Source organism: Neofelis nebulosa, chromosome 14, assembly GCF_028018385.1.
Source record: "Neofelis nebulosa isolate mNeoNeb1 chromosome 14, mNeoNeb1.pri, whole genome shotgun sequence".
Classification (NCBI taxonomy): domain Eukaryota; kingdom Metazoa; phylum Chordata; class Mammalia; order Carnivora; family Felidae; genus Neofelis; species Neofelis nebulosa.
The window spans coordinates 48,208,556-48,220,751 of record NC_080795.1 but is presented as its reverse complement, the minus strand read 5'-3'; the positions used below and the strand labels follow the sequence as shown (position 1 = coordinate 48,220,751).

The 12,196-nt window shown below is 39.3% G+C and overlaps 1 protein-coding gene across 8 annotated transcripts in view; it reads left to right on the top strand.

The window, feature by feature from the left end:
• Positions 1–12,196, top strand: part of UBR5 (ubiquitin protein ligase E3 component n-recognin 5) — a 138,787-nt gene that overhangs the window by 98,124 nt on the left and 28,467 nt on the right. For all 8 annotated transcript variants that reach the window (XR_009253372.1, XM_058698726.1, XM_058698725.1 and 5 more), the window contains exons 29-40: positions 199–345; positions 441–559; positions 642–768; positions 858–987; positions 2,313–2,473; positions 2,595–2,834; positions 6,872–6,995; positions 7,596–7,707; positions 9,142–9,273; positions 10,009–10,266; positions 10,819–11,087; positions 11,258–11,469. Coding sequence is in view for 7 of the 8 variants with exons in the window: in XM_058698726.1 (XP_058554709.1) it covers positions 199–345; positions 441–559; positions 642–768; positions 858–987; positions 2,313–2,473; positions 2,595–2,834; positions 6,872–6,995; positions 7,596–7,707; positions 9,142–9,273; positions 10,009–10,266; positions 10,819–11,087; positions 11,258–11,469 (2,031 nt within the window). In the remaining variant the exon portion in view is untranslated. The remainder of the gene's footprint in view (positions 1–198; positions 346–440; positions 560–641; positions 769–857; positions 988–2,312; positions 2,474–2,594; positions 2,835–6,871; positions 6,996–7,595; positions 7,708–9,141; positions 9,274–10,008; positions 10,267–10,818; positions 11,088–11,257; positions 11,470–12,196) is intronic.

The window sequence follows — 12,196 nt, the reverse complement described above, 5'->3', positions numbered from 1 at the left end:
CATGCCACTAAGTAATACTTGTAGTTAAGTATATTTTAAGAATTATTACACTTTGCATTTAAATATTAACAAGGGTTCTATCTTGGGTCAGTAAGTTGTATCTCCATGATTTCAATAGAGATGTTTGTGGTTGTTTTTTTTTTTTTTTTTTTTTTTTTTAAATTTTGTTTTTTGTACTTGTGTATGAATTCTTTCTAGACTCAAACGGACATCACCAACAGCGTATTGTGATTGTTGGGAGAAATGTAAGTGTAAAACTCTAATTGCTGGACAGAAATCTGCTCGTCTTGATCTACTTTATCGCCTACTCACTGCCACTAATCTGGTCACTCTGCCAAACAGCAGGCAAGTGGGGTTTTTAAGGACATAAATTGGAAAAACACAGCACATCTGAGTAGCCCTCCCCCTCTCCCTGCTCACAATGATGTTCCATTTTGCAGGGGAGAGCACCTCTTACTGTTTTTAGTGCAGACAGTTGCAAGGCAGACAGTAGAGCACTGCCAGTACAGACCTCCTCGGATCAGGGAGGATCGTAATAGAAAAACAGCCAATCCTGAAGGTGGGTGAGTCTGACAATTGTGACACATATAAAAAAGATTTTATTTATTTCTGTCTTACCCACTGTTTCTTTTTCTGCTTAGATTCAGATATGCCTGATCATGATTTAGAGCCCCCAAGGTTTGCCCAGCTTGCATTGGAGCGTGTTCTACAGGATTGGAATGCTTTGAAATCTATGATTATGTTTGGCTCACAGGAGAATAAAGACCCGTATGTATTCATTAAAAACGTTTTAGATTTATGTATTTCCCCTGTTAATGGAGGTGATTACAATGCATTGTCTTTCCTTCCCCCTCAAGTCTCAGTGCCAGCAGTAGGATAGGCCATCTTTTGCCAGAAGAGCAAGTTTACCTCAATCAGCAAAGTGGCACCATTCGGCTGGACTGTTTCACTCATTGCCTTATAGTCAAGTGTACAGCAGATATTTTGGTAAGTTCTTTGGAGGTTTGTTTACAAGTACATAAAAGAATGTTTTCTGACTTAGTTTCCCATAATTTTATTGATCCAACCTCCTAAGTACTGATAAGGTCTAATTAATTACACAGTACGTTCAGGGGAATGGAATTTGGGGGTGATTTAAATATCTCAACACAGAAACTCCTTTCATTCTAAACAAAAATCCTAAAATGTGCTAAAAATATAACAGTATATAAAAATGTATGGGGCAGTGTTCAAAATTGACTCAGTGCAAATGTTTTTTTTTTTAAGTACTCCTTTTTGCTCTGAAATTCGAATATAAATCATAAAACCTAGTGCTGGTGAGGTTATGGGAAAAAGAACACATTCAGACACTGATCGGGTGGCATTGCATTGGTATTCTTTTAGAAAACAACTTGGCAATAGTATCACAAGCCATAGGAATGTCAGTGCCCTCTGGGGCGCCTGGGGTAGCACAGTCGGTTAAGTGTCCAACTTCAGCTCAGGTCATGATCTCACGGTTCATAGTTTTGAGCCACATCGGGCTCTTGACTTGTCAGCATGGAGCCCGCTTTGGATCTTCTGTCCTCCCCTCTCTCTGTCCCTCCCTCGTGTTCTCTTTCTCTCTTTCAAAAATAAATAAACATTTAAAAGAAGAAAGAAAATCCGTGCCCTTCGACTTATCATAAAGAAATAATTTGTGACATGAGAAAAAAAATCATGTTACAGAATAATAAAAAATATAGAAAAGAAATACTTGATGGAGCCAATAATAGATTATTGAATCAAATTATAGCCCAGCCACTTGCTGAAATGTAATGCGGCAACTTAGAAATAAAGGTTATTTTAAGTAACATTTGAAAACCCCAAAATAACATGAAATTGGATGGTCTCTATAATTAATATGTATATGATAGATGATGCATAGAAATGAGACCGAGAAAGTAACAATAAAAATGGTTAAGTGAGAGGGATGGGATTATGAACTTATTAATATAAGTATTTGAAACTACTTTGCTGTTTCCATATGTACCCTATAGTGAGTGAAATTATTCTTTCTCTGATTTGATATATTTGTTATTTTTCTATGTATGATACACATAGAACTAGAAGACTAAAAACGGAAGTCAGACATTCGAGGCCTACTGTAGGTCAAAGACATGGTAGGCATGGGCATAAATTAATCAGTGATACTAGAAGTGTTTTGGTAAAATTTATTTTGAGGGTTTTATTATGAAATGGTAATATTGAAAAGGTGTTTGAACTTTTTGCTTTATAAATGTCCAAACATCTTAAGAGATGTCTCAGCATTAATAGAGTTATCACAATTTTTAAAGCTTTTAGATACTCTACTAGGTACACTCGTGAAAGAACTCCAAAACAAATACACACCTGGACGTAGAGAAGAAGCTATTGCTGTGACAATGAGGTTTTTGCGTTCAGTGGCAAGAGTTTTTGTCATTCTTAGTGTGGAAATGGCTTCATCCAAAAAGAAAAAGTAAGACATCCTTTTTGATCCGAGCTTTTCTATCACTTTACACACATTTTTTGTGATAATGATAACATTGTGTGTATGAAAAGATTTCATAAAAGATTCCTGTTTTTTCCTTTTGCTTCAGTAACTTTATTCCGCAGCCAATTGGAAAATGCAAGCGTGTATTCCAAGCACTGCTACCTTACGCTGTAGAAGAACTGTGCAATGTAGCAGAGTCGCTGATTGTTCCTGTCAGAATGGGGATCGCTCGCCCGACTGCACCTTTCACTCTGGCTAGTACTAGCATAGATGCCATGCAAGGCAGTGAAGAACTGTTCTCTGTGGAACCACTGCCACCACGACCATCATCTGATCAGTCTAGCAGGTAAGTTTCTATCTGGTAACAGATTCTAACTAATTCTTTCTTTGGAAATGTCACGTTTGGCTTACTAAACCTTTCTATAAGCACTCTGGAGGGGTCCATGATCGTTTATGTAACAAATGGTAAAGATTTTATTTTGTTTGAAACCTGTGAGAGCACTTGAAAAATTATACATGGTGCCTACACATCTAAGGTAATAGGCTTATAGTTGTGGGTTTTATTTTTGGTTGGAAAAGCACTGTTTTTATTATGCCAACAAAGTAATCTGGTAAGAAAGTTCAGACTTCTGTAGACATACTTCCTGTCTAGGGGGCGGGCAGGTTGTTATTCTCAACAACAACCATATTGTCTAGGAGAGAGCTAAAACAATTCATCAACTTAATATTTCTAGTTTAAGATTATTTATTTTTTAAATTTTACTTATCTTTCCCATTGGTAACTAGACTGTAACCTTGTTGAGTCAGAATGTTTAGAAACTGAAACGTTTTGGTGTCTTTTAGCACAGTGCTTGATTAAATATGCATGCAAATTACTTGGGGATTTTATTAAAATGCAGAGGCAGATTTTGGAGGTCTGGGTGGGGCCTGAGGTTCTGTATTTGTTATAAACTCTCAGGTAGTGCCAGTGTGCTCACGGTTTAGGGGTCATACTTTTGAGTTGGAGGGCTATAGTGATCTTTAGCAAATATTTGTTTATTTGGTTTTCTCACGTCTGATTCTGTTCCTGTGTGTAATCATAATGATGTTTAATGAAGATCTTTGGGACTTAAAGACCCTCTTCTTCTTCTTTCCTGGAAAACATCTCTGTGATACTAAGGCACGCCTTCCTTATTAAATTTAGCACAATTTCCCTAGACTTCATTCCTGGGTTTCATCTGAGTTGATGTGTTCGGTATCTGCTCTCTCACTGTTCTCATTATTCCGTGTGCCAGTATGTATCCCAGCTTTTCCTTTATTGTCAGGTCTCCTAGGATACCCTGAAATGTAAGTCCAGGTTTGTCTGTCAAAGCTTTCTCATGGTAGCTTTGTCACTGATAGGCTTTCAGGATTTGCTGGAAATGGTTATGAATCAAGCTGTATATTTTCAGACTTGCTAAACATACCCCATTATCCAGTGATTCTGTTAGCAAAATCTGCTTGGGCGCCATATGATGTCTGCTGAGCCTGATAGCCCTGTGAGGAGCTCCCTGGTTACTTAAGTGGTATTACTTTGTGTTTATGTTCCGGAACATAAACACTTTTTATCTGTTGAAAAGATTTTTGGGGTGATCTTCACTTTAAAAAGTGCCCATCAGCCTGTTCTTACTAAGTATCAAGATTTTGGTGTCCCTTTGCCCTGCTTCTTAGGCTCTTTATTTAAGTATTGTGCATTCTTCAGCTCTCCACTTTATCCCCCTTGATTGATTGAGTCAGTCTGTCATGTCTTCCCAGAAGGAGATCTCATTGGATCATCAAGAAAGATAATAGTGTAATGTTTTCTTCAACTGTTGATATAATGTAAAAGTCCTTCATTATTATATGGTACAATCACTCCCTCTTGTAAGGATGTATTTTGATCAGTGTTTCAGGCATGTCTTAAGTAAAAAGTACACATTTGACTAGTCTCTGCGATTTCCCTTGTGTGGGGTGGTAGGTGGTACATTATCACTCCACTGAACGTAAAGTTTTGAGTTTAGTATTTTTCCTTCTTCTGTCCCTTCCCTTCACTTCTTTAAAACTCTTAATGTCCTTATTAATCAACCTGTTTCTCTGTCTCCATGCCTCATACAAAAACTGTTAACTGAAATTTTAATATGAACTAGGAACTTTTAAGCGTTGTAAATGCATCACCTGTTTCAATCTTCCCAATAACTCATAGATAACCACTATCATCCTAATTTTAAAAGTGAAGAATATGAGACTCAGGTTACTTGTCCAAGGTCGTACAGTGATTAAAGTTTAAACATATTTAGAGATAATTCTAGACGGATATTTACCTTTTTCCTATATTCCTGAATATTAGATGGCACTGTAAGGGGAGATAATTGCTGTTTGCTCCTTATTGATAGTGTTGAGACTTTGGATTAATCATCACACACCCACCATACCTTACAGTACAAATTGCAGTCCTAAACTTTCATGAGCGCAGGTTTGTAATTAGAAGTTCCCTGAAGAGGGGCACCTGGGTGGCTCATTGGTTAAGTGTCTGACTTTGGATTAGGTCTGTGATCTCACAAGTCGTTAGTTTGAGCCCCACATTGGACTCTCTGTTGTAAGCATGGAGCCTGCTTCAGAACCTCTGTCTCCCTTTCTCTCTCTCTGCCCCTCCCCACCATGCTCTCACCCTCCTTCAAAAATAAAACCACCACCACCACCACAAAAAGTTCTCTGAAGAGATCTTTTTCCTGCCCCATCCAGCCGTGGCTGATATAGATAGGTAAGTCTCTTGAAGTAGGTTACCCTTTCCCGATTTATGTTTGGCTTTATTTATGTGGGGGGGACAGAACAGATTTCTATGCTGTAGAAGCTTTATACTCCAGACTGTCTCCTGTGAAATCTGTGGCTCCTTGGAACCCTTCTTGCCTAAGAGACATCAGCAGATGCCTTTGGTGTTAATGGTGGCACCATTGCTCTCAAGCTTATTCCGTACAGTTGTTTCCCTTTATCACCAGGATAGTTGTGCTTTGTTTTTAAATATTTAATGTATTTAGGTGTTCTACACCAAGAGGGACTTCTCTTCAGTTGGCAAATTGCTGAAACTAGAAGTTCCCAAAATTTGGAAGTATTTTAACAACTCCTGTTAGACAGGGCTTCAGGACTATAGTTGTGCCAGGAAGTCTAGTGGGAAAAAAGTTGAATCGTGGTATGAAAAAAACTGAATGGGGGGTATCATATATTTTGGGTGTTATTAGTATTATACATACTAAGTGCATAATTCCTTAATGTTCTTTGAGGGGACGATAGATCTTGTGGATGTTTGTTCCAGGATTTTTTTTTTTCTTTTTAAGGAATACTAATTAATTGTGGCTTTACACAATGTTGACTTTTATTTTTTAATACTGGAAATATTGAAATCTTAGTTTGGAAATACCCTTTTTATCTCTTCAGATTTTCTTTGAGCTTCCTCATATGTTTTGTAATTCACTGGCTCCGTGAAGAACCAGTTACTTAAATTTCTAGTATTAAACGCTATATTGAGACTACTTGTGTATTTGAAGGTGGAGAGTTTGAGTGGATTCTTCATGTGTAACTGGTTTGATTCTTATTTCTAAGAGCAGCTGAGGTGAGGAAAGAACAGGATCAGTGTAAACACGTTTAAAGGTCTTTAACGTTTCTTAATTTGTAAATAAAGGATAATAGTAGGTCATAGGATTATTTAACAACCATCTTCTGATCTCTGACCTGCATTTTAAGCCGCATTCTGTCATGCTCCCCTTCCTTTTATAATGGAGGCATCTGTCTTTTCTTGGCTGTTTGTTTCCAAGGCAGATTTTTAAGGAAGTAGAACTTTTTGGCCACCCACCTTTTGTTATGATTCTATTTTCAAATTCATACTTTTCAACTAATGTTTTCCCTCTACATACAAGTCAGTGGTTAATAAGCTGATGCAAAGTAGGTCATGTCAGATCTCTTAGAAGAGTAGATCACTTGTAATAAGCATACTTATCACCACCATTCATACTTTGTTAATGGATGAATGCTGCTGTCGGAGCCTTTGGAAGTTGAGGACTGCTGTTACTGAAGGCAGTGGAGAAGGAAAAATCCTTCCTGGAGATTATTTCAGTGGGAAGGACTCATGTGCTTCAGTTATGTGCATTAACAAATATGAAATGACTTACAGAAAAGTAGAAATAATTCTGAGGTTTCTAAGTTAAATCTCTATGGTAAAATTAATTTCTCTGGGGTCCATCTTTTCTGATCTATGGATTATTAGTTTCCAAGAATTTTTAGGTCAGATTTAAAATAACATCCTAGTAAGTGGGTCACACCGAATGACACTGAGAAGCATAAAAAGTGTGCCGTGTGGCAGCAGTGGCCTCATAAGCTCCTGATTCTCCACAGCTCCAGTCAGTCTCAGTCTTCTTACATCATCCGGAACCCACAGCAGAGGCGCATCAGCCAGTCGCAGCCTGTTCGGGGCAGAGATGAAGAACAGGATGACATTGTTTCAGCAGACGTGGAAGAGGTGGTTGTAATTGTTTTAATTGTGGTAGAGGAGACGCTTTTATTTGGGAGGGAAGAAGTTTCACTAATAGTAGTTTACTACCATTACATGTGTTTGCTTCTAACGTTTAGAGTTTTGTTATGTGTTCTCATTTGTGGTTGTATGTGTTAAAAATACTTTAAATCCTTGATTTAGTGGATAATACAAAACTGGAAACAGAGGCTTGCCTTTTACTTAGGGTTAATAGAAAGGATATCCTCAATGTTAAAAAAAGTTTTAGCAGTTTTGTGCAATGTATTTGAAGGCAGAATGGATACTGCATATTCATTAGGTAAATTTTATTACTGTGGAAGTTAAAAAAAAAACATACACTTTCCATCCAGTTATTAAACTATTAATTTTAAGGTTCTGCACAGGGACGACAATTACAAATTTTAGGATATCTGACATAATTTTTGATTGCACGTTGTCACTAGCCAACGATTTTCAAACTCTTGATTGCTAATATTCTCTGTAGTTAGCGATCTTTGTATTTAAGTTTACGTTGCTGTGGAGGAACACTGGTAGAGATGTGGGTTTATTATATACTTTGATTGTCTACAAATGAGATTCTGGATTTAGGTTGAGGTGGTGGAGGGTGTGGCTGGAGAAGAGGATCATCATGATGAACAGGAAGAACATGGGGAAGAAAATGCTGAGGCAGAGGGACAACATGATGAGCATGATGAAGACGGTATGCAGGTTATTTGAGAAATTATTCAGTATGAGTACATCAGGTATCTTTAAGGATATTAACACAGAGAAAAGCCCCATTTGACTGTAATGTTCAACATATTTCCAGCCTAGGGATTCTGTAGCATCTGTTTCAAAATTTTAGGAAGCAGCTACACACCTATAAATGTATATGTATATGCTCATATATATTTATATGTATAAAATAATGTATCCTCTTTCTTTACCCTTTTTTTCCTTTAAAAAATTTTTTGGTATCGTTTGTTTATTTTTGAGAGAGAGAGTGTGAGGGGCGGGGGGGGAGGGGCAGAGAGAGACAGAGACACAGAATCCAAAGCAGGCTCCGGGCTCCGGCTGACAGCACAGAGCCAGACATGGGGCTCAAACTCACAAGCCGTGAGATCATGACCTGAGCCGAAGTTGGATGCTTAACCAACTGAGCCACCCAGGCACCCCTGACTTTCTCTTTTCTTTTTCTTTTCTTTTAAATGTTTGTTTATTTTTGAAGGAGACAGAGACATAGTGTGAGCATGGGAGGCACAGAGAGAGAGGGAGACACAGAATCCGAAGCAGGCTTCAGGCTCTGAGCTTTCAGCACAGAGCCCAACACAGGGCTCAAACCCATGAGCTGTGAGATCATGACCTGAGCCGAAGTTGGACACTTAACCGACTGAGCCACCCAGCCGCCCCTAACTTTCTCTTTTCTTATAAGGAAGTTAAAATAGTCATAATCATATTAGGAAATATTTGCAAATTAGAGAAAAGGAAAACAAATGACCCATAATCCCACCTGGACCTAACAGTTTGTATTTTTACTTTCAGCCTTCCCCTTTGCTGCCCCATTCCCATGCATGTCTTTTAGATACTGTATGTGTAATTTTTGTGCCTTTTTTTCCCCCCCCCACTGACTAATTCTTTTGGCCTTTTTGCTACCACCATAACTATTCTTACTAGTAGCCATTGGATAGACTTTTGGGGATCATCTTTGTTGAGGTCTAATTGACATACAATAAACTGCACAAATTTATAATTTTATGTTTTGATGTGTATATACCATGAAATTCTAGATAGACGTTTTTAGCTTTCATCCTTCCTCTTTTGGAATCCCAATATGTAAAACAGATGAAAATGGAGCAGTGGTCCCAGCCCAGAGTTCTACCCATTGGTGGAAGTTCTCCTGCCCAACCCTTTTTACCTAAGGTTGTGCAGAACAGATTTTGAATTGCTGTGTAATAGTCTACTGAGGACCATAATTTGCCTAGTCATTTTTCTCCTTCTAAGCAGGCAGTTATGCTTACTGTAATAATAATCACTTTTCCCTCCCCCCCCCCCCCCCCCCCCCCGCTAACTTAGGATATTCTGGTTTATTAGACCCTATCTGTTCCAGAGTGCGCTTATATTTTTTCCCTCCTTCTTATTTAAATATATTTCCTAGGGAGTGACATGGAGCTGGACTTGTTAGCTGCAGCTGAAACAGAAAGTGACAGTGAAAGTAACCATAGCAACCAAGATAATGCTAGTGGGCGTAGAAGTGTTGTCACAGCAGCAACCGCTGGCTCGGAAGCAGGTATGTTACCTTTTCCTTATCCAGCTTTCTTGCTTATACTAAGGCCATATTTATATTCAGCATGAAATGGTTAAACTATACTCATGATTTGTACAAGGGGTGGCTAGGCTTTTTTATAACTTTATCCTTTTTCCCTTATTTTAGAGAGCACATGAGCAGGGGAAAGGAGCAGAGGGAAGGAGAGAGGGAGGGAGGGGGAAGTAGAGTGGGGGGAAGAGAGAGAGGGAGAGGGAGAAATTAAGCAGGCTCCACGCCACACCCAGTGTGGAGCCCAACACGGGGCTCCATCCCATGATCCCAGGATCATGACCTGAGCTGAAATCAAAAGTTGGATGCTCAACTGACTGAGCCATCCAGGCACCCCAGTAATTAAACTATTTTATGATGAGTTTTGTGGACTATTGAGTATAGCCTGGCATTCTGTTTAATATATGTAATATTTTCCTGAATGACGGAGTACACTGTAGTTTTAAATATCAACAGGGGCGCCTGGGTGGCTCAGTCAGTTGGGCGTCCGACTTCAGCTCAGGTCGCGATCTCGTGGTCCGTGAGTTCGAGCCCCGCGTCGGGCTCTGGGCTGATGGCTCAGAGCCTGGAGCCTGCTTCCGATTCTGTGTCTCCCTCTCTCTCTGCCCCTCCCCCGTTCATGCTCTGTCTCTCTCTGTCTCAAAAATAAATAAACGTTAAGTATCAACAGACTGACATTGATTTTGGTTTTAAAAATGAAAAATTTAGGTGCAAGCAGTGTTCCTGCCTTCTTTTCTGAAGATGATTCGCAATCAAATGACTCAAGTGACTCTGATAGCAGCAGTAGTCAAAGTGATGACATAGAACAGGAGACCTTTATGCTTGATGAGCCATTAGAGAGAACCACAAATAGCTCCCATGCCAACGGTGCTGCCCAAGCTCCCCGGTCCATGCAGTGGGCTGTCCGCAACACCCAACATCAGCGGGCAGCCAGCACGGCCCCTTCCAGCACATCCACACCAGCAGGCAAGTCTGAAAACTTGGTATTCTCGAAAGTGCTTAAGTAGGTTTTAAAAATTACGTATGTTCATCTAGACAAATCAAGTAGTTTCATAATAGTTCTTCATTGTTTTACTGAGTTCAAATACAAAAAAGTATTCACATATGATTATATCAAGGTTTCTCAGTCTCTGTACCATTGTTACTTGGGCTGAATAATCCTTTGTGACTGTGCATTATAGGATGTTTAGAAGTATCCTTGACTTCTCTGCATCAGATGCCAGTAGCAGTCTCTCCTCCAACCCCACCCCCCTATCGTGACAACCAAAACTGTCTATAGACATTGCCAAATGTCCCTCTATGGGCAGGGGCAGTAGCAACATTGCATCTGGTTGAGAACACTATAGTAATTCTTGTCTCTCTCATCATTGCCCTCCCTTAAATTGGCGTGGTTTAAGACCACGTTTTTCACTCCTTGACCATATTTGCCGTTACAGTTGATCTTTTAAATATAGACAGCGCTAGAGAAACACAGTTAACATCTGACAGCTTGTTGTGGTTGTTCTTTTTCCTTTGTAGCAAGTTCAGCGGGTTTGATTTATATTGACCCTTCAAATTTACGCCGGAGTGGTACCATCAGCACGAGTGCTGCTGCTGCAGCAGCTGCTTTGGAAGCTAGCAATGCCAGCAGCTACTTAACATCTGCGAGCAGTTTAGCCAGGGCTTACAGCATTGTTATCAGACAAATCTCGGACTTGATGGGCCTTATTCCTAAGTATAATCACCTAGTGTACTCTCAGATTCCAGCAGCTGTGAAATTGACTTATCAAGATGCAGTAAACTTACAGGTATGAAAACATTGAAAAGTTACTCCGAATACATTTTGGGATGTCAATTATGAAAATTCCAACGTAATAGGAATTAACATTACGGATATTTAAATGTTTATAGATTACTACTATATATCAAATTTAACTTGATTTGGATAGTTTTAACTATTTTAGTTTGGTCTTCATAGAATTATGTAGAAGAAAAGCTTATTCCCACTTGGAACTGGATGGTCAGTATTATGGATTCTACTGAAGCTCAATTACGTTATGGTTCTGCATTAGCATCTGCTGGTGATCCAGGACATCCAAATCATCCTCTTCATGCTTCTCAGAATTCAGCTCGAAGAGAGAGGATGACTGCACGAGAAGAGGCTAGTTTACGAACCCTTGAAGGCAGACGGTATGAAATTCTTAATACATATGCTTAAGTGTTTAGAGCCCTTATATCCCAGGAAGTTAGAGCTTTTTGATTGCTGTTACATTCGGCCTCACTTTGTTTTGAAGGGGGGAAGTGTATTACTTCTTTTTATTTTTTTAAATTTTTTTTTTTTTTTCAACATTTATTTATTTTTGGGACAGAGAGAGACAGAGCATGAATGGGGGAGGGGCAGAGAGAGAGGGAGACACAGAATCGGAAACAGGCTCCAGGCTCTGAGCCATCAGCCCAGAGCCTGACGCGGGGCTCAAACTCACGGACTGCGAGATCGTGACCTGGCTGAAGTCGGACGCCCAACCGACTGCGCCACCCAGGCGCCCCTACTTCTTTTTAAATTGTTGTGTGGTTGAAGCAGAATAAGTTAGCTTATAATCCAAGCTGTTTTTTTCAAAATTCATTCATATGTTAGGAATCTGATACTAAATACTTCTCATTTTTGAAGTAGTTGATCTACATCCTTGTTTCATTGTCCTCCAAGCTTCCCCTCCTCCCTCCCCCGTCCCTTGAAAGACATGTATTTATAGGAAGATTTTGACCATGATTGCGTATGAATGCATTTTGTATTCGGGAAGAGGAAAGTATGTGGGATTACCAAAGCTGTTCTTTGATTTCCTCGATTCCAATTTCTTTTTCTACAGCCCCCAGTCTGTTGAATTGTATTTAAAGTATATTTCTTTATGTATTTGTTGTC